General features: G+C 42.6%; 4 protein-coding genes across 4 annotated transcripts; 2 read left to right on the forward strand and 2 right to left on the reverse strand.

Annotated features, from left to right (window-relative positions):
• Positions 1-3,395: 3,395 nt before the first annotated feature.
• kctd12.1 (potassium channel tetramerisation domain containing 12.1) lies at positions 3,396-4,836 on the reverse strand. The gene has a single exon (XM_072396631.1). The coding sequence runs from the start codon at positions 4,788-4,790 to the stop codon at positions 3,924-3,926; it is 867 nt and encodes a 288-aa protein (XP_072252732.1). The 5' UTR covers positions 4,791-4,836; the 3' UTR covers positions 3,396-3,923.
• A 2,068-nt stretch (positions 4,837-6,904) lies between these two features.
• On the forward strand, positions 6,905-9,613 carry acod1 (aconitate decarboxylase 1). Its single transcript, XM_072396630.1, has 5 exons — positions 6,905-6,948; positions 7,159-7,320; positions 7,670-7,759; positions 7,842-8,041; positions 8,545-9,613. The coding sequence occupies exons 1-5, from the start codon at positions 6,937-6,939 to the stop codon at positions 9,497-9,499; spliced, it is 1,419 nt and encodes a 472-aa protein (XP_072252731.1). The 5' UTR covers positions 6,905-6,936; the 3' UTR covers positions 9,500-9,613.
• LOC140319088 (glutamine amidotransferase-like class 1 domain-containing protein 3, mitochondrial) lies at positions 9,579-13,303 on the reverse strand. Its single transcript, XM_072396632.1, has 4 exons — positions 13,074-13,303; positions 11,012-11,183; positions 10,688-10,886; positions 9,579-10,147 (listed from the first exon to the last, which is right to left on the reverse strand). The coding sequence occupies exons 1-4, from the start codon at positions 13,266-13,268 to the stop codon at positions 9,952-9,954; spliced, it is 762 nt and encodes a 253-aa protein (XP_072252733.1). The 5' UTR covers positions 13,269-13,303; the 3' UTR covers positions 9,579-9,951.
• Positions 13,304-13,724: 421 nt separating this feature from the next.
• On the forward strand, positions 13,725-19,015 carry cln5 (CLN5 intracellular trafficking protein). The gene is made up of 4 exons (XM_072396634.1): positions 13,725-13,916; positions 15,407-15,581; positions 15,947-16,172; positions 17,128-19,015. The coding sequence occupies exons 1-4, from the start codon at positions 13,813-13,815 to the stop codon at positions 17,613-17,615; spliced, it is 993 nt and encodes a 330-aa protein (XP_072252735.1). The 5' UTR covers positions 13,725-13,812; the 3' UTR covers positions 17,616-19,015.
• The last annotated feature ends 2,066 nt before the right edge of the window (positions 19,016-21,081 follow it).

Here is a 21,081-nt window from a genome sequence, read left to right on the forward strand (position 1 = left end):
ATAAACACACTCTAACACATTTACATAATGTATAGTGTATATGCACAAGCCAGTTTAATTCTTGTTTCTGTCAGTGCTCATGCTAACCATGAATACAATTAGATTAATTATTCTTCTATTAAGATGCCTTTCTCTTTTTTTCATGTATAAAAATAAATGCTGCATGTTGTAGCTAAAAGACAAACAAGGGTTAAAACTTACACAATATACCTTATAATTGAGGTTTGATTTAATATTGCATTCGCTGAGATGTTGTTTTTGCTGTTGTTGTTGTTGCTCCTGGGCTCTGTTAACGCCATCCGGCCTTAAAAGCCTGTGAAATACTATAATGTTATGCTATCGTATTGCAGTGAGAGTTACCCGCCTATGAATGTTGGCAGATTCCCTATTGGGAAGTTTAAAATATATTTCTGACTCTGAATTTAATTAGAATAATGAAGCCTTTGGTCTGGAGTTACTGTGGTGATGTGCTAATGAAACCAACTTTGATCTAAAATAACTCAAGAAGCTGAAACTGAACCATGGACTGATGCGTGGAATTCAAGCAGTTCTTCATCTGCTGAGGATCGCATCAGTGAGCTGAAAGCAGTACAGAGTGGGGAGAGAGGAACAAATAGAAAGAACTCAGAACTCAATATTCTCTCAGTCTGTTTCCTTTCAGTCCTTGACACAGTTTTTCTTGCTGCTTCCTTCTTTGTTTTTACTGTTAACCCATCATTATTGTGCTGAGAAGACATTTATTACATTTTCGTTTCACTGAAAGGTAACCGTCTTTCAAGTTCACCACCAGTGAGGTGCACCTGATTAAAATCTCTTTCATCTCTTTTCATTCTTATTTTGGGCCTGGTATTTCTGGGTTAAGTTCTGTGAGAGCCAGGTCATCTTGCATGTGCTGCTGTCTTGAAGCTTATCTACACGTTTTTGATCATGTTTAAGTCAGAGTCAGAGATCAGTTCATTGTGAATTTTGAGCTTATCATCAAAACTTGTTCAAGAACCCATCCTTTTTTCATCTTTGGCTTTTTTAAAGAGTGTGATTTTTATATAAGATATTATAGTGATATCAGAGTGTTCAGCTCAACAACAGCCTGAACTAGAAATTTGTATCTACATTAAGACATTTAGCTGATACTTTTATCCAAAGTGGCTTACATGTGAGGAACAATATCCAAGCCTATTGTAAGAATCTCTGACATTTGCATGAAATGCTAAACCTATTAAAATCTATTCAAAGGACAGAGAACAAGTAGAGTATGTACAGAAGTGTAAAGTAAGTGCAGGTTAGCAGTGTTAGAGTGTTAAAGGTGTCAGGAGATACATCATCTCAGAAGAGATGAGTCTTCAAGAGATTGCTGAAGACAGAGGTTGAAATATAATTGCTGAGGCTAGTGACAGAGCAAACTACCAAGCGCAATAATTCTCCTTCAAGTTTGGATATTGTCACAATCTATGTATTTTTGTGTTATTCTGTCTGGTTTCAGTTTTTTGCCATTTCCCTGACCAATTTCCTCAGTTCCCTCCTGCCTGGTCATCAGCTCCACTCCCTTCACCTGTGTTCACTTCTCCTCAGCTGCACTCATTCACTAATCACTCTCCCCACTGTATTAAGACTCCCGGGTTTTCTTCACTCCTTGTCAGATCCTCTGTCGTTGTACCCATGGTTGTCACCGTCAGTCTTGGTCTGCGCCTAAGTAACGTACAGTCTGGTTTTGTTTCTTCTTAGGTGTTTTTGGTTTGTTCAAGTTTAGTTTTTTGGTATTCCAGCATGGCTGCGATTTTCATTTCAACTCCTAAATAAGCTGAGTTCAAGTTACCTACTGGCTCCTGCCCCTTGTCTGCACCGTGTCCTGCTTCCTCGCATCCACTCCAAACTTTGTGAACCTGCACAGCACGTACAGCCAGTGGATGGACGTGAGATCATCCTGACGACTGTGATAAAGAAGTGAGTTATATTTGTCTCGAAAGAATGATCACAGTTGGAGCTGCTGTTACTTCTATGGTGCGTCTCCCAGTAGGGTTATGAGCAGCAAACCTGCATTAAGTTGTAACATGTCCACAGGCTTAATGGGAAGCTGAACTAGTGCTGCATAAGCGAATATCAGCACATAGTTAACGTATAGGATGGTATCTGGATTTTCTTCTTCTGTATTCATTGATTTTTATGTTTTATTAAAAAAATCTTAATTAAAAGTCAGAATGGCATTGCTTTGTTAAGGTTGGACCATATTTCCAGACTCTGGGCTGAGTCATCACCCTACTTGTTGGCTTACTGGTAATCTGAACACTCCCCTCAGCTTAGTTCAAGTGTTTGGATATTGGTTAACAGTTGATAAAAGAGGGGGCACATTTGGAGCAGCTCAGGTGTTATGAATAATTTTAATGACTCAGAGTCAGCCTACAAGAGCCAGAAACTGAGGCAGCAAAATGGAATTGGTCCATCTTTATTTTTACACCTGTGCTTTAACTGCTGTGACTTTTCAGAAATGTCTAAATGTAAATGTCTATACAGATGATGAACTATTACAATGCACTTACTTTGAGCTAACATTTATGTACAAAGGAATCTGCATCCCAAAAGATGATTTCACCCTTATACAGACAACACATTTTCTCCAACTTTTCAAAGCCAAACTGAATCAGATTTAAGTATTTAGGACACGCAACCCAATGATGCCCCCAGCACCCCTGGGAGCATATAGACCCCTGCAAAACCCCCATCTGTCCTCTAATCGTAGTTATGGCTTTGAATTTGCCTTTTTTCATGTCTGTTTTGATAGAAATATATAATCAAGCGCTGGCTGCACCCTGGCCAGTCATCGACTCTCCATTTACCCTCAGTCCCTGGAAGACTGCGCCCTCCTGTTTGTGTGCAGCTGGACCCTTTCATTATTTACACTTGAAATGATAATGACATCATGTGTGTGCAGCTGCACTATTTGCATCCATGCGACATGCAGATGAATTTGAGTGACAAAATAAATTGGTGGAAACAGATCCTGCTGCAATATTTACATTCTATATTCAGATGTGGAAGCTTCTCTGCTCATGTGATTTAACAGCAAAGAGGAGATGAATAGAAAATAGATACGGTACTTTAAAATGGCAGCGTATGAGAATGAAAGTGCCAGAAAATATTGTAAAGGAGTCGTGAGGACAACGAGTACACACGCACTGTTGTGAAACACATAGAGCCTTCTGGGTGAAAACAGTGTGACAAATTTTGTTGAGTTGGCAGCTTCGGTGCCATGCAGGGGTGAGAGATCTGGGCAGGGCTTCACTCTTTGAGGCTGACGCTTTGATTTCCCAAAGAGTAAGGTTTAAAAGGGTTGTAGGGAGATGAGTGCCAGTTTTATACACATTGTGCAGATGGTAAGAGGAAAATGCTTGGCAAAGAGCTGAGAATGAAAGAGTATAAGATTTTATTTAGTCTGAACAGTATATAACAAACACAACCAACACTCCACGTACACTTACAATCATTGCAGTGAAAGAACTGCTATAAGAGCGTAGAAGAGATTACAAAACTTGGCCAAACAAGTAAGCCTAGAAGTTACAATGACACTGAATACTATGTGCTGCCTGTCTGCTCCTGAACACTGACATTCTATAAGATTAAGGTGATCCTGTTTGTTGGTGTTTGCGCATTAGTGCTTTGGATAAGTGTCAACTCAAATGATGCTCTGCTCACTTTGAACCGCCAAACTGCACGGCTTGCTCTAATTTTGACAAGCTGTGAGCATTTGGAGAGTAGAATCTAATTTGGGGGTATTTGGCATCTGATTTCCTGTTTTATCTCACCTTTTATCAGCCACTCATCCTTCACAAACGTCACCATTCAGCACAGCAAGTGGTACTTTTTGAAAGATAGTTTCCCTCTAGACTACGATATTTGTATTTACAGCAAAATGGCGTGAATACTGTTGGTTATTCCCGGCAGAATACATATTCGGTGTAGCTCGTCCAAATTTTGTCCTCATTTGGATCATTGCTGGTGTAGGCGCAGGTGCCCGTGGAGCTGCAGGCCACCATGTGGAAGCCCACCTCTGTCAGCTTGTCAAACGCCTGCTCTAGAAAATTATACTTGAGATAGTAGCGGGATGTGTATCTCTCCGGGGGCCTGTCCGGGTCTCTGCTCTCATTCAGCGTGTCCCCAAACACTTCTTTGGCCAGAGATGTCTTTCCGCAAACGGTGATGCGCGCCACTCTTCTGAACTTGGCATCGGTTTGGATATCTCTGCCAATAGTGTACGAACCGCGGTATCCTATTGTGATATAGCCTGACTTTCTGGAGTCAAGGGACGGGGAGCGCATGGCCCCGCTGACAGACATGGTGCGCAAAGTCTCGATGCCACCGGAGGAGCAGCACTGCTGTGCGCCTTCCTCTGTGTCGCTCTGGCTGATTTCCTCGCTGATGGAGTTGTCCTTACTCATCCGCGGACTGAGACGTTTTGCAAGGTCCCGCAGCTGGAAAAAGTCAGCCTCTCTCTGCAATCGACTTCTCTCGGGGAAGTAGTCCGGAAGGACCAAGTTTAGGTCTCGGAGATAATCAAGAATGTAGCGGAACAAGAAGCCATCCCTGTCCAAGAAGAAGCGCCCTTTGCTGTCTCTCGCCAGCTCCTTGGGTGACTTCTTACTGAACATGTTCCACAGGAGTGAATCTGGGACGGCAATCAGAGTTTTGTGTCTAGTCACATAAACCTGTCCGCCGACATTAAGCTCGATAATCTCTGAAAACGGGGCGCCCAGGTCGCCACAGCCGGACGCTCCGCGCTCTGTGTCGGCCAGTGCCATCTTCTCTGAGCTGCTGGACTGACGTGGGATCAGTGGAAAGACTGAGTGCCGTCAGGCAGCGGCTTGCTTATGAAGCCTGGGTTTACCATGTGCATGAGCGCGCGTGCACTTGAGGCCAACAGATATATTAACATTTAACTCCTGAGTTGCTGTCTTGTAAGGGGCTCCTTTGCAGTTCTCTTTTGCTCTTACATGGGGTATACACCCAAAGATGGAGAGAGAATAAGCTAATCTACCAGCATCTACCAGCCCAACCTTTAAAAAAAAACACCCACGTTTGACTGTATCATTTTTGCTTTTCCCTGATCTATCTACTCAAATGTACTTATCTCTCTCTCTGATGATTTAATTCCTCAAATAAACCATGTTGTTTTCTAAGAAAAACAGAGAACCCTTGTCTGCCTTAAGTTGTTCCTTTGAAGGGACGGTCAACAAATATGGAAAGAGTGACACCCATTGCAACTACAATGGAAATGCAGCCAAAATACACACACTCACCCCTCAAAGGACTTTTTGAGGAAGCAAAACCTTGACAAAAAAAGAACTCACAAAGATTAAGCAGCAAGCGTTTAGTAAAATATTTCTATATTGTATTGTAATTGTATTTGATAAGTGTTTTTGCTTGATGGTTGTACATTTGTATTTTATTTGTTAATGTCACTGATATTTGATGTGTTGTTTATGATGAATCTTGTCTAATGACATAATAGAGGTATAATCCTTCATGCTTTCAGTCATGTAATCATGTCTCTTCAGTTGATTACTGTAACTCTCACAGGAGTTGAGCTCTCAGTCAAATCCTTCAGTTCCACTCCATAAAAGGTCACTGTCATTGTGAAGATGGGGCGGTTAATTTAAATGACAATAGCATACAGCCCTAGCTTCATAGCTAGGTTACTCAAGGTCATTTTAATTATGGGAGGGTGATCATAAGAGCTGATTCGGTTCTTGACAAACATCAGGTTTTAAAAGAAAGCACAAAGTGAAAAATGGATTGCTCCTACAACAGGATAATAATCCATAATGCAATTCATAATCCACAGTGGACTCCCTCGAGAGTGTTTACAGTCTGTGATAACTGTCAACAACGGTGTTACGCATCACCTACTACATGGATCTCCAAATCTTTACCTTCGTTTCCATTTCATTTTCTGATATCTTGTTGGGAATGTCAACAAGCCATTGTTAGCTTTCTACCTTTTGAAAATCAGGGCATCTTGATCTTTGTTAGTCATTCGAAGTTACAGTAACAGTAAGTTTGAGCAAACATATGCATATGTACAGCTCAGGCAGATCACTGACAACTGCATCATACTTATTCAGACTACATACACTGTTTTTGTTTTTGCACATATCCTGTACCACGCTTTATTTTTGTCTAGTCTTGTACTGTACAAGATTGTTTTCATTATATTATTTGGAAGGTCAGAGCATATTCAAATCTACTTTCTATCTTTGCAAAATATATTTTTTCTTAGATAAAAGACACACTTGTGGCTTGTGGCTGGCATCTTCACTTCTTGCACCACTACAAATAAGGTCCAATCTATTAGTTTGTTATGACCTTTTTCCCAGCTGTTCGAAGTCAGACAAGCTTCATCATGTGACTGTAAGCAAGTGACTTGGTTAGCCTCATGACAAATTTCAGTATTGAGAACTTCCCATTGCTGAAAGTTGAATTTCCACTGCCTGTGATCTCAGAAAAAAAGATAGATTGTGAAAGATTGTGAGTCACTCTGCCCACATTATTAGATAGAAATAAGGTCATGTACTGTTTTTGTAATGTTAGTCTATGAAAAATGTATTGTTTTTAAAGTGGAGTTTCAGTTCTGTGATTAACATGTTTGATATTTTCTGTGCCGACTACCACAGTTAGTTTTTATGTTTAAAATCAAATGCAGTTTTCATGCTGAAGTATGTCATTACAGCAATAAAAAAAGTTTAGTGGATTTCCCAACAGACGACAGTTGCAGTGGGTAAAAATAATAGGGCGATATCCAGTCATTGTGAAACTACCCGGTTCTCACCATGGTGGATTTAGCCACTTTGGAAATTTAGTTGACCAGCCCTCAGACAATGTGGTAACCTATAAAAGACCTCTGGCTTTCGATGTTTTGTCAGATGAAGAAGTTGCTGTGAGCAAACAATGCTGCGCAAGGTATTGATGGTTTCTGTTGTGCTCAAGTATTTTCTTGGATTTAAATTTTATCAGCATGTTACCCTACAAGATTATTTCAGTGTCCCTTTTGGAGACTATTTTTGTATTTAAAGATATTCAATCTATCTTACTGTTTTGGCTCAATTAGATCCACAAAATTTGTCCTGTGTCTTGTGAGCTTTGCACTAACAGTGTTTTTCACCACTCCAGGGTATTACAGAAAGCTTTGGAGCTGCTATTCATGCCCTCGGCACCACTCAGCTGACACATGATGTTATTAACAGGAGCAAAAGGATGATGCTGGACACCCTGGGTGTTGGGTTGTTAGGAACAAGGACAGCTGTCTTCAACAAGGCTCTCAAATACAGCCAGGTACAGTAAAGTGTGTGACTGGACAGCAGGTACTCTGCCTGCAAACACATCACAACATAATGCACAAACACCCACAGGGAGAGATTTCATTTGACAAATTTAGAGCATCACATAGATACTAACTGCTAATGCTGTATTCATCAGTGTAAATATCATAAATACGTTTTCTCTGTTTTTCGTTGTCAGTTTTGCGACAATTTTCATTTGATTTTCAAATGTCTATTTTAGCCGACGCTTTTGTGCATTTGCTGTCAACAATTATTTTCCAGACGTATTGTCCGTTCATTTGTGCTCTGAGCGTCTTCATTTTTATGGGTGCATTCACTCATCTTCATTTGTCTGAATACAGTTGTTCACGTCCGAGCAGAGGAGCAGCATCTGGGGCAGATCAGACGTCGTTCTCCCTCCTCATCATGCTGCATTTGTCAACGGCATCGCGGTGAGTTTGGACGCATAAAATCTCAGACACACATAAAAATCTGATCTCAGATGAAGAGCTCTGTCACACTGTCTGACATCAGGTTCACTCCATGGACTTTGACGACACTTGGCACCCGGCCACGCACCCCTCTGGTGCTGTGCTGCCTGCACTGCTGGCCCTGGCAGAGACGCTGCCCAGCCGGCCCTCTGGTCTTGACCTGCTGCTCGCCTTCAATGTCGGCATCGAGGTGCAAGGCAGGTTGATGCGGTTCTCCAGAGAGGCTTACAACATCCCTGAGAGGTGAGATATTAAAAAGATGTCAGTTTTCTGTCCAGTTGCAAGCTAATGTACACTAGGAAAGTATGAGCTTTAAAGGGCCCTTTACACGAAATTACAAAAAAGCACAATGCCGACCTCAAGTGGTAAGAAGACATTAAGATGGTTTTCAGTTTGTTTAAGAATTTAGAGGTGGATTTTTGTTTCTACAGCAACCCCTCTCTTGTCAGAGTAACTGTTTTAGTAGAAATAAGTAAAAATGCCCACAAGACGTTTTACAGGCAGGACCCCATCTGGTATTTTCAGATGGGAGCAATTAGTCTCTTATTTTCTCAATTAATATCATAAGAACAAAGCAAAGCTTTAAACTGCTGTCGTGTCTCACACTGTAAGACAAAGAAAAGCAACAGTCACATCTGAAGAGCAGTGAACATTTCCGGTCATTTGAACTAAAAAGTTTCAGCTCTTATCAAGTCATGACGAAACTTGAATAGCTTCTAACTCTGGTTGTTTATCTGCATGAACAGATTCCATCCTCCCAGTGTTGTTGGGGTGATGGGCAGCGCAGCTGCCTCAGCTAAGCTCCTCGGTTTGTCCCCTGCGCAGTGCAGTCATGCTCTGGCCATTGCAGCTTCCTCGGCTGGGGCTCCCTTAGCCAACGCCGCCACACAAACCAAACCTTTCCACATTGGCAATGCTGCCCGGAGAGGCTTGGAGGCGGCTCAGCTGGCCCAAATAGGACTGGAAGGAAATCCAGCTATACTTGATATGGACAGCGGGTTGGGGGTTTACTACAAAGACTATAGCCCTTCAGCGATGGAAGTGACTGGAGATTTTAAATGGATTCTGGAGGATCAGGATGTGGCATTCAAGCGCATCCCCGCTCACCTGGCCATGCACTGGGTTGTGGATGCAGCTCTGGCTGCCCGCGGCAAACTTCAAGACACAGTCGGAAACTTTGATCTCAGCCAGATCCGACGCATCACACTGCGAGTTCCTCCGTCCAAATACATTAACTGCCCCTTACCTGCCTCTGAGCATCAAGCCAGACACTCGTTTCAGTTCAACGCCAGCACAGCTCTGCTGGATGACAAAGTGACAGTCGCCTCCTTCAGCCAAGCTCAAATCAACCGGCCGTCTCTAAAAGAGCTCCTGTCCAAAGTCGAGCTGGAGACACCTGAAGATAACCAGCCCAGCTTTGACAAGATGTACTGTGAGGTGAAGATAGAAACGGCTCAGGGGCTGAGCTACAAAGCCAGATGTGACACTTTTTACGGCCACTGGAGGAAGCCACTAAGTCAGGAGGACCTGGTAGAGAAGTTCAGCATTAATGCATCCTCAGTGTTGTGCACAGAGGGAGTCGAGGGGGTGATCGATGTGATAGGGAACATTGAGAGGGTGACAGAATGCTCAGCCTTAGGTTCATATCTAAGAATGACAAGTAATTCACATGAGCAGAAATACAGCATGAAAATGTTATGATACACAGTACTTGATGAATGCAGCACATTGCAGGAGAATATGGATTAAATAATCACTCTGTATATATTTTGTACAATTCCTTTTATTCTGTAACGCTTGTGTGTGAAATAAACTGAGCTGAAAAAGTACATTTTCGTTTTATTGCGTGTTGTGTAGCCATTGCTCATAGTTGATTTCCTAACATTTGATATCATGATTTGGAATCAGAATACGGTCAAATGCATGAAGCAGGTTTTCATTGGACAACAGGTATATCCAAAAATTACACCATGCAGTACTCAGGACTACCACAAACATAAATATTTCAAGAGTTTCTGCAAGTCATTTCCAATCAAGACATTACTCTTATTCTGTGCTCATTTTCTTAACACCAGCTCTGCAGGCTTCTATCGTTAAGTTCTCCACACGCCATTCTTCACTATGCTGCCTCAGTCTTCTAAATATCAGTCGAATCAGGCAAGTTTCAGGACCCCCTGCACCATCGATCCAATACCGTCGAATATCTCGTGGATCGGAGCGTTGCACATGAAGGCACTGGTGGTGACCAGCTTGTTCTTCTCGTCCACGTGGCTCTCGCCAACGCTCTTGCTCACGTGTTTGCAGCCCAGCTGGTTGATGGCTGCTGCTGTGTCCGTAGTGTCCGGGTACCTGAGAGAGAAAATGTTTGCTTCAGGAGAGTTTCTGACAGCACCTGAGGAAAATGCAGGCTAAATACAAGCTTCAATATTAAAACATCTTTATTGTCGATAAAGTGACTAAAAATGGCACTAATGCATCTTCACATTCTCTATTGATAAGACTTTCAGAAACGTAGGTGTTGATAAGACCAACTAGCACACATTAACCAATTTTGCTGACACCTTGAGTCCGTCTTTATACAGAAAACACACACTTGATTGTGTCTAAATGGATAGAACATGAACTGCACAATGAAGAAGTAGCCGTTTTTGCGGTCTACAACACACACACACACACACACACACACACACGCAGGCCCGTCCAGCGGGAGCTCATTGTTCAGTCTTTCCCAAGGACCCATTCAGATGTGCCTATGAGGAAATGAAAGCAGGAACTGATCTGCTGAGCCTGCTGTTTGTGAATGGTTTTTTACATTAAATTGTAGTATCAAGCTTTTATTTATTTTCCCCAAAGATTACCTCATCTCCAGATCAAACCTGTTCAACTTACTTGTCGTCCTTTTCGCAGCCGACGGTGACCTCGCACCCAGGGAACACCTTGGCCGCCAGGACAGGTGAGATGCAGCAGAGGCCGATGGGTTTGCCGTTGCTGTGGAACGCCTGGAGGGCGGCCTTCACCTCGTCGTTAACAGTGCAGTCCTTCCCCTGCACTGCCCACGTACAGAGGTTCTTTGCTGCTCCAAAACCGCCTGGGGAAACACCGAAAACTAGGTTAACTCGTACCCTCATATCTCGGACAGAAATGTGATTTTCGGTATAAGAACGACAGGAGCGAAGCTTATGAAAGCTAACCGCCAAGCTCTGATGAACAAACCTGGAAATATGACCGCGTCGTGGTCTTTGACGTCGAGTTTAGAGAGATCTTGAATATTTCCGCGGGCCAGCCTTGCGCTCTCCACCAGCACATTTCTCTTCTCCTGGGACGGCTCACCTTTCAGGTGATTTACCACATGCATCTGGTCAATGTTGGGAGCAAACATGTGCACCTGAGAGATAAACAGCAGTGTTCGATTGACCTTAAGAAAACCAAAAGTTCAAAACCTACAGATATTCAAAGAAAAAAAGCTGTTTTACGTTTATCTTATCACCTGTTGGTAAAGAAATGACCAGTTAGCTGTTAAAACTGTGATGAAATGCAATTTTACAATATGAACGGTTTCACTGCTGTTCATAAACTGAAGAGAAACCTACATCTGTTAATCAGGGGGAGGGGGCAGCATCAATGTGCATCTTGAAAGGACATCCCTTTAAACAAAGAAAAAAAGGCATCTCCAATAAAAGCATGGACACTAATTACTAAAGATAAAAAGTCCAACATCAACGTTTTTACTTGGAGCTTGTTTCACTGTCACAGCAAAATGGCCCACATAAACGGTAGACTAATGGTGCTGATGTCTCAGCAGGGGGACAGGAGAAGTAGCACTAGGTTTGGTTAATGTATTTATTACCCAGTGACAGGCACTCTTTAACAAAAGATGGAAAACTGCTCAGTCTATCAGGGCCAAGGGGTGTAAAACTAAATGGGTACCACCAGAGACACGGTTGGAGCATTTATTTAGTTCAACTAAATGAAAGAGCAACACTTCCGACCAAACAGCACAGAGGAACGTGCATACTAATGGTGGATCTAATGAACTTCGAAGGTGGGAAGTCAGAACTCAGTCATTTTCTGCTTCTGTCCAGTAACAAGTGTGTATCATAAAGAGGCTCCTCCCAGGTTTGCTTTGCACCCAACTACAAATAAGTGGGTTTTTTTTTAAGAAGTTATCCATTTTACTGTAGAAAACCGATGAGCTGCAAATGAACGCTGCTTTGATCAAGAGCAACTAAATAAAGACTTTCTGTTTGTTGTGCAAGTTCCCTTTCAAGGGGTCGATTGGTCAAGTTGGTTGAAAAGCCATCATCAAATGAGGAAGAGTGACTTCTTGCGGGGTTTCCTGTGATAGTTCTCAGCCTGAGAGGAGAGGAGGCAAAACCGGGAACTGTGACACTTCACTTGGATGTAAGAAACCATGATTAGATGGAGGTTTTCCGCATCATTTTTGCACTAGAGAGAAAGTGTCAGTGCAAAACACATTACACCTGATTTCAGGATTTAGTGACATCACCTAGTGGAAAACCAGAACGAACAGGGATGCTTTCAGACAGGTCCTCAGTCTGGCACAATGAAGTAATTAACACTGAAAGATGCTTTGTGTAGAAGGCCAAGTTAATTTGGATTTTGCTTCAAGAAGGTAGAAGAAAAAGAGCTGAGTGGGCCTGTGTAAGCATGTCCTGGTTCATTCTTTTTAAATACCTCTCAGTTGTCTAGTGTTTCTAAACTAAGTGGATCTGCATGTAGACATATAGTGAAGACGGTAAAAAGGGCGGGAAGCTTCTTCATCCGACGATGACAGTTCAGAACCATTGCAGAGGGATATTATTAGTAGGGTTGCAGCGCATATATGCCACACTGTGGTAAAATATTCAGTTTACAGGTGTGTGACGTAAAAACCGGACATCGTGTGACGTAGTGGTTTTTAAGTGCCATAAAAACTGTCCATAGAAGAACTTCAAATGTACTGTTGGATGATTTGTTGAATCATGAGACAAACTCCCAAGTTTCGGGTGATTTGATCTACTCTGGCAGCACGTTAAACTGCTCAAATATCAGCTGCGCTCCTGTTCAGCAGGTTGTAGAGGTCAGAACACTCTCGCGGGGTCGCAATGAAAACTGTGAGAAAACTTGTGAAAAACTAACACTGCTTGCGATGCAGGCTTGAGGTTAAGTGCGATTTGGTTTCGTTTCACACTTTCTCAGACGGGGCCCCCCTCACACGCTGACCACAAACTGTTGGGCTGCTGCAGATTACAGATGGAAGCAGTTTAAGACTTACACTTGCACCTCCCCTGCTCAGATGGACCAAGACAGCGGAGGCTTCGTGGATCTCACTGCCGTCGTAAACTCCGCAACCCGCCAGCACCACAGCTACGCGTTTCTCCATCTGTGCAGAATAATAACTTTTGTTCACGCTCTGTAACGTCCTGAGCGTCAGCAGGTTGCGGCCACAGTGATTGAGCAGGGTAAGCATGGCGGACTGTCAGCGGAGAGGACGCCCCGCCCTTCTAACGTCTTCTTCTTCTGCTCTTTAAAATAAGGTTCATGTTCGCGCTTCAGCGCCATTCTGTGGGAAACCTGTGAACTACATACGTGTCTATCTATCTTATCTATTTTTTTTTTTTTAGAAATACGAGTAAATGGGTACATGTGACCAGGAAAAAAAATGTTGTTTGAATGATTGCTAGTAATAAAAATACAACAAGCGCAGTAATGCTGCATAGTATTGTAAGATAATTAGATTGTTGTTTGTTTGTTTTGGTTTTTTTTTTTGGGGGGGGGGGGGTTGTTATGTCATATGCGTATCTACACTTTATACATGTATATATATCTCGTTTATTTACACATTTATCTGTATTTCACCACATCTGTATTTTCGACTCCTGTGTCGTCATGTGATTTCGCGTAGTCAACAAAACCACGTGACCAGCGTTGAGGAAGTCAGTTCAGAAGGCGAATGATGGGACGGCAGTCAACGTAACTTCTTCTCTCCTTCGTTTGTCCTCTTCGGCTTCAACATGTCCCACGTGGAGGTTGCTGTGTGTTTAAACCTGCTCGTCTTTCTTCATGTCGTCGCTCAGTTCAGGATTCACGGACAGCAGCAGTGGCCCGTACCCTACAGGTATGAAGAGCGCACACCGCCCAGGGTCTGTAAAGTAAAATCATGTGACACATAATGGAAGCATCTGTCCGCAGAAAAACGGATGGGAGAAGCTGCTCTCGTCCGCATTTTGTCCTAAAATGACAAAAGGTGTTTTCGTGGGTCTTTTGCCAAAAACATTTAACTTTTTCTTCAACTCGGCCACATTTAACCGGACTTCTTTGTAAGACATTTCTTTTAAGAAACAGGCAGATGTTTGCCTGATGCGTTCAGGTGTCTCCTGGCGATCTGCAATCTGAAGCACATCCTAAACGGATGTTTACGGGAGGGGGGAGTTTTAGTTTGAAATATAGATCAAGTTTGGAAGTTTTTATGAAGCCAGTTAGTTAATGTTGTGTCTGTTGTGTTTGGGTTTTTTTTGGACGTCTGTCAGATTTAATGGGGCTCTTTCAAATGCAGCTTCGTGGAAATAGAGAGAAAAAAAGAGAAATGCAACAAATCGAGCTTGTTTTCATAATCTAAAACACGCACTGCTCAAAAAGAGTAAAATCTTGCTATCTTTGAGCGTATCTGGTGTGAGATTGCACAAATTTCTTTACTAGTACGTTTTACAACATAAAGATAACATTTCAGTGAAAACGCAGAACAACAAACCAGAAACGTGTAGACCAAGTACAAATCTGTTGAATTATAGGTAGATAAGTTATAGGTCAATCATAGATCGATCCCCCCACTCCTTGAATAATGTCGAGGTCTGGGCTCTGGGGAGGATTAATCCTCCACATAAGACCAGTTGCCACTGATTTCCAGTCTGGTTCTTGAGTTATTTGGCATAGCCCAGCTTTTTCTACCTGTTGCTCCTTCCTTAAGATCGGCTTCTTCACAGCTACCCTTCATGGAGACCATTTCTGATGAGGCTTCAGTGAACAATAGACGGATCGAGTGAAGGTCTAGATTCGTCTCTCAGGTCCTGTGTCAGGTCTTTGCTGGTCTCTGCTTCCAAAGGACATCACTTTCAGCAGCTGTTCGTCTGCTGCAGATAGGTTTTTAGGCCTGATGCTTAATCTTTTGTCCTCCACTAGTCCGGTTTCTTCAGATTTTTTAAAGACGCACGCACTGCACAAGAAGTGCTCTGGGAATCCTTTTGTTGGTGCACAAATACCATTTTGTGTCTGTCAAACTGTGTTGACTCTGGCATTTCATGTTGAAGCAACTTAAGAAATGGTATCAAATGATGTGCCTTTGCGACTAAGCTGTGCTAAGCTGTCTGTTATGTGTAGACACAACACTGGCTCATCCCTTGAGTTATGCTTGAATTATATGTTGGTGAGAGTGAAGCGGTTTAGCAAACAAACACTAACTACTCTGAAAACGGTCAGGTACAACGACTGGTATGAAAGATGAAAAAAGCAACCGATAGATTGTTTAGATTTGTGAAAACTAAACTGTAAAATGGTCCAGCAATGGCTCAGTCCTAACCAGCCGTCTCTCCTTCTTCGTGTCGTCAACAGGCGGTTCGATCATCGGCCTGCTGTGGACTCGTACTGTGAGGCCATCTACCCGTTCTGCCCCACCGGAGACCGCGATGGACGGATCCCCTACATGAGAGACAGCGACGTCATCTCGGTTTACAGGCTGCAGACGCCGGTGTGGGAATTCAAGTATGGAGATTTGCTGGGCAAATTTGTAAGTCTCTTCTTATAAATAAAAATGGGTCGCTGATATCACGGAAGCATCACGGTGAGGTCAGGGATTCCCAGGTCCATATACTTTGGCATTAACGATATGTACATTTTAAAATACCTTTTTAAGATTATTTCATTGATGAATTTGATCAGACTTTTTGGACAAAGCGCTGGGACCGATGCTCTTTAAAGTTGACGAGTATATTCTGTGGAACTGAAATGAAGAAGTGTGATGCAGGTAATCGCATATAGTGATGAAGTGCAGCTGCGTGACTATATTCATAGAAACCCAGATGTGCTACTTTCCAAGTAATGTGTGCAAACACACACACACACACAGAGTCAGTTTGCCGTTTCTGTTCACAGCACATCATGCACGATGCCATTGGCTTCAGCAGTTCAGAGACTGGAGCCAACTACACCATGGAGTGGTACGAGCTGTTTCAACTGGGCAACTGCACATTTCCCCACCTCAGACCAGATGAGTTTGCGCCTTACTGGTGCAACCAGGGAGCTGCCTGCTTCTTTGAAGGCATCGACGACTCGCACTGGCTGCAGAATGGCACCCTGGAGAAGCTAGGCGAGCTCACAGGTAAGAATTCACATCTTGCACCTCACTGAGGGGAAACGGCAACCGACTCCTCCAACATCCTCATTGGGTAAGACTGCTGATCGTCACATTGACGATGCACGTTTTTCCTTGAGTCAGTGTCATACAACAGCATGTTAGACCATTATGAAGGTTTGTCTTAGTTTATTGTTTCCATTTCTTTGAAAATAAACATAAATTGTAAATGAAGGAAGCAGTTTAACACAAGCTGTTTAGATTTTATGAAATCATGATGGGGCCAGGCAGTGCTGTTAAAGGTGCCTACCAATCAGTACCCCTCCTAACTCAGGATCATTAACGCTTCTATTTGCAATGTGTCATCGTGTACAAAATGAAGAGCACTTTGATTTTGAAAAGCCCACAGAAAATAAAGATGGCCTGTGTTGGCGCCATTTCACAAATACTCCGTCTATGCCAGCAGGCTTGGACACTCATGTTACATACGTTTGCATACACTGGCCGTGAATGTGCTGCTGTAGGCAGGAAGCAGAGGAGGCGCTTTTCTGTGTTGTCCTGGTGGTGGGTGAGGAAACAGCGAAGGACGCACGGTGAACGTTTAAATCCATAAAGCCGAAACCTAGAGAAGCTCCATTTTGAAATGTATGAGTTTTGAGGAAGTGATTGAGATGTAGATGCTCCTCCATAGTGAGACATCAGTACCAAAGGAGCTGGACTGTTTATTTCTAATTCAACCATTGGGCCATGGCCACACATGTCAGAAATAATCAGTGTAAAAATCACATTTCGATCTACACAAATGATGTTTCTTTCTGTATGGCTATTCTTTCCCTGCATTTCCCACTTTTGGAAGAGTGTTGGCATGAAGGCTGTGGGTTTGAGTCTCCTCTCACCGAGGAATATATGGCTTTGATGTAGAAAAATGATGACTCACACTAATGCCATAACGTCCTGGAATTAAAAATCTTTCCTTCTGCAGGGAGCCAGTTCAACGATATGGCCCGATGGATCCAGGACGACAACGAGACTGGGATCTACTACGAGACCTGGACGGTTCGCTCGGACCCCAGCCCCAACGCAACCGTGTGGTTCGAGTCCTACGACTGCTCCCAGTTCGTCCACCGCACATACAGGAAGCTGACGGAGCTGGGAGCCAAACTGTCCAGCCGCTCACAGACCAACTACACCAAGATCTACCTGTACAGCGGGGAGCCCACATACCTCGGAAACGACAGCGCCATATTCGGGCAGCCCGCTCTGAAAAACCTGGCGACGGACATCCGTCAGTTTTACCACCCTTTCAGGCCGCACCAGTCGTTCACGGACTTTGCCCTCAGCCTGCTGGAGGCTTTTAAGAAGGTTGTGCTGGACAAGAGCTTCTACCTCTACTATAACTTTGAGTACTGGCATCTGCCAATGAAACCTCCGTATGTAAAGATCACATATGAGGAGGTGCCTTTGCCTTAACAATCCCACTGGAACGCTTTTAAATGGTTCTTATTTGTTCGGTTTTATTTCGTGGCGAATAACTAAAAAGGGGCACACCAGGTTGATTTTTCTTTTCGGTTTTTATTTTTTGCCATTCGGTCTTCTCGAAAAAGGCTGATTTTTATTCGGAGAAATCAAAAAGGTCTGGAAGTAGAAAATTGAAGCCATTATCTCAAGAAAGCAAACTTTGTCTTCTCTGATAATCACTGAAAACAGATGTTTGGGTTATTCGATCTTGCTGTGAAGGATCCTACAGCTGAACACTATAACTGCTAAATATGTGAGGCTATATCACTTTTAAATGGCTAAAATCAGCCACTTTATGCCAGGATACCGTCCATGCGAGCCTGCATGGCGCTCCTGATGTGTGGTAACCAGAGGAGAAAGCCCTTCATCTCAAAAAATATTAACTTTATCACAGGAAAACAAGCTTTGCATCTTGAGATAATGAGTTCTTGGCTCTGTTCTCGGCTTCCACATCAAGGACGTTAATGTTGACAACAAACTTGGAAGAATGACAAGTGCATTGTTGGCCATTGAGACAGCAGTTGAGCTAAATGTGTGCCACCAGTGTTGGCTGTTTTGAGATCACATGACCTTCATTAGACAGTTAAAAGACAGGCTGAGGAGAAACTTTGCGAACCTGTTAAATGCCGGTACTTCCTCAAAAGATTCGTCTATCAAAGCAACTTGTAAGTCTTCTTCTCCCCGCCTTTGTTGGTGTTTTTTTACCGCATTTGAATGCGGAAACAGCGAAACAACAGGAAGACAAAAGGCATTTGATCAAACTAATCTGAAAAAGAAAAACAATTAATGGAAAATTGAAAGCCAGCATAAGCTAAAACATCCCTTTTATTCCACAGAAATGTTTATGTTTATGCATTTAGCAGACGCTTTTATCCAAAGCGACTTACAGGTAGGCAGATAGGGTAAGGGGGGGTCTTGCCTAAGGACCCCTACTGGAGACAGTACCTTTCATGGAGGGGATTTTGTGCCATGTGAGCGCGATAGAATCCGCAGGCTGGTGAAGATCATTGGATTGTGAGCTCCAAAACAGCTGCTAAATGAACAAAGTAACGGGAATGTTTGATGTTCTTTGCACAGAACAGTTCTTCATGTTTGACTAAATGCATCTTCTTTTCTGTACTACTGATCAAAGTCTTCTCTATCGGATGCACACACACACACGTTTGCTCGGGCTTTGTAATTGGCTTTTGTTGTGAAGGCTTTCCGCTGCAAAGGAGAGCTCAGATGTCATCCAGCACAGCAGGGATTTTGAGAATGACTTGTATTTCTGTTCGTTCGTAATTTCAAGGAGCCTTGAGTTGACTGACATTTCAGCCATGAAAAGAATCCGAATTAAAATCTTTGCACTTTAACCGAATCCTATCCTCCCATCCGTGTCTGCAGATGTATTCCACGAATGACCACTTCACGATTTCTGGTTGTGTTACTTTTTTTAAAAATTAAAATCTTTATTTAAACAAGGAAAATGACAGGCGCAAAGAATACATTCACAAATCTTTATTTTTAGTATCAGAATAAATGTCCAAAACAATCATTCAATTTGAAGACGAAGCATTTTTTCTTGTCATACAGAAGCAAAACTAAAGGGACAGCACTGCCCGAACCTTGTTAAATGTCTCAGTTCTAGTCTACTTGAAATACAGTTTGGATCAAATGGAATGAAATCTGATCGTGAAACGATCTACTTCTTTTATACACACACGACCACATACAGTGTTATCTTAAAGTTGTCCACCATCAGTCATTTTTTTATGAATGTACGTGCTCAACACTTAAATTGTTTTCTTTTTTAATTCTATAAAATGGCGACGATTTGTGTCTGATGACTAAAGAGAGCCACATAAGTCCTTCCACTTCCTCCCACGTCTCCTGAGTGTAACACAGCTTTTTATTAAGCCCCCTTTTAGGGCAAAAAAAGCCTTGATTAAAAAACAAAAGCACCTGTGTGCAACAAAACCTCAACGACAAGAGAAAAAACTGAGCAAATAAAACAAAAATCGTGCTGCAATCTGCTTCTCTTAACTTAAAAAAAAAAAAAAACACCACAAATTAATTCCAAAAGCAATTGCCATATCAATAAGTTAATCAGCTCAACTTCTCAAGTGGCTACAGTATGAAAAATAATAATAAATTGATCTAATGAAGGAGGGCTCGCACTCTGGTTTTATAACAGACACGAGCCGTTGGTTAAACAAGCGGCAAACCCCGAACAAAGGGTGAAAATAAAGAAATGGGTACATTTCTATTCATAATGATCAAACACACAGCGTTTTATATACAGATGCATTCGACTTCCTTCTTAGAGGAAAAAAAAAAGTAAAGCTTCACTCATCTGACTTGTCACTCCTCTCCTGACTGAAATTAAATGAATGAATGTGTGGGATGGGAGCAGAGACGGCGCTCACGTATGTGTGATTGCAGAGCGAATGTGAGCGGGTCCTCATGAGAGGCCTCGAGAGACAAATAGCAGAAGATATAAATGAAACGTAAATCGGAACCATTTTCCGTTTTAAAACACCTGAGAGACAAAAGGATGAGTTCTGCGTCCCCGGTGTGCGTCGGAAGCCAACAGCTGCACCGACTCCTCTGCTGTTGGCTGACAAAGCCACCTGAGCGCAAAGTGTGGAGGCGCAGCAACGTGCGCCTCCTAATTCAGACACGCCGGCACACCATCTGCATTTATATACAATAATTAGATTGTTCTTTCCTCAGTAATTATAGCTTTACTATTTCATTATACAGTTATTCATATCCGATTCCACAGAGCCCCAGTACAGTATAAATCATACGTCTATTTGGCTGCTGGGACTGGGTTTGTTCTGTCTATCATTTGGTTTACATGTAAGAAATCTTTAACTGGACAGGAACCTTCTTTTACCAACACACAGAAAATATTGAGTCAAGCCAATGTACAGAATGTGTGATGCAGGAAAAAAAAAAAAAAAGAATCAGTTATGTTAACACTGTACACCTTCACATCACAGATATTGAGACCTATATACACATTTCTGCTTCTATCTGCCAACAGCTTGCATTTTCAACAATATGTTCGGGATGCACCATCGAGTTCAGGTGAGCAGAACAAGCGCCTTGGTTTAAAATGATGGCGTCAGATCCCAGACACTCCTCCTAAGCCTCACCTCCCGTCACTTCCTATACACAACTAACGTTGCAGCCGTTCAGGAACCTCCAACGCCAGAGTGGAGCGAGTAGGCCAAGTGGTAGTGTTACAACATGCAACGGTGCCCCCGCCTGTCGGCATTTACTTCATTATCTTTAAAAAAATAAAACGCTGAAACATACCCACACACATGCCTAAATTTACAGATACATTAGCATCTCTCCCAATAAAGATTATTACAACCAAGCTACCATGTCCATAGAACTCATTTTGCTGTTACAAAACGTTGCTCCTTTC

This window comes from Leuresthes tenuis, unplaced genomic scaffold (assembly GCF_036924035.1).
Source record: "Leuresthes tenuis unplaced genomic scaffold, fLeuTen1.0.hap1 SCAF_12, whole genome shotgun sequence".
Lineage (NCBI taxonomy): Eukaryota > Metazoa > Chordata > Actinopteri > Atheriniformes > Atherinopsidae > Leuresthes > Leuresthes tenuis.

Bases quoted from the DNA above. Each gene is read 5' to 3' on its own strand.
- kctd12.1 (XM_072396631.1), bottom strand. From the start codon at position 4,790: ATGGCACTGGCCGACACAGAGCGCGGAGCGTCCGGCTGTGGCGACCTG.
- LOC140319088 (XM_072396632.1), bottom strand. From the start codon at position 13,268: ATGCTTACCCTGCTCAATCACTGTGGCCGCAACCTGCTGACGCTCAGG. The intron at 11,184-13,073 runs GTAAGTCTTAAA...TTTATCTCTCAG, and splicing joins TGAGCAGGGGAGGTGCAAGT to GTGCACATGTTTGCTCCCAA. The intron at 10,887-11,011 runs GTTTGTTCATCA...GTGTTTCCCCAG, and splicing joins CGACGCGGTCATATTTCCAG to GCGGTTTTGGAGCAGCAAAG.
- acod1 (XM_072396630.1), top strand. The intron at 7,321-7,669 runs GTACAGTAAAGT...GTCTGAATACAG, and splicing joins AGGCTCTCAAATACAGCCAG to TTGTTCACGTCCGAGCAGAG. The intron at 7,760-7,841 runs GTGAGTTTGGAC...GTCTGACATCAG, and splicing joins CATTTGTCAACGGCATCGCG to GTTCACTCCATGGACTTTGA.
- cln5 (XM_072396634.1), top strand. From the start codon at position 13,813: ATGTCCCACGTGGAGGTTGCTGTGTGTTTAAACCTGCTCGTCTTTCTT. The intron at 15,582-15,946 runs GTAAGTCTCTTC...TTCTGTTCACAG, and splicing joins GAGATTTGCTGGGCAAATTT to CACATCATGCACGATGCCAT. The intron at 16,173-17,127 runs GTAAGAATTCAC...TTCCTTCTGCAG, and splicing joins GAAGCTAGGCGAGCTCACAG to GGAGCCAGTTCAACGATATG.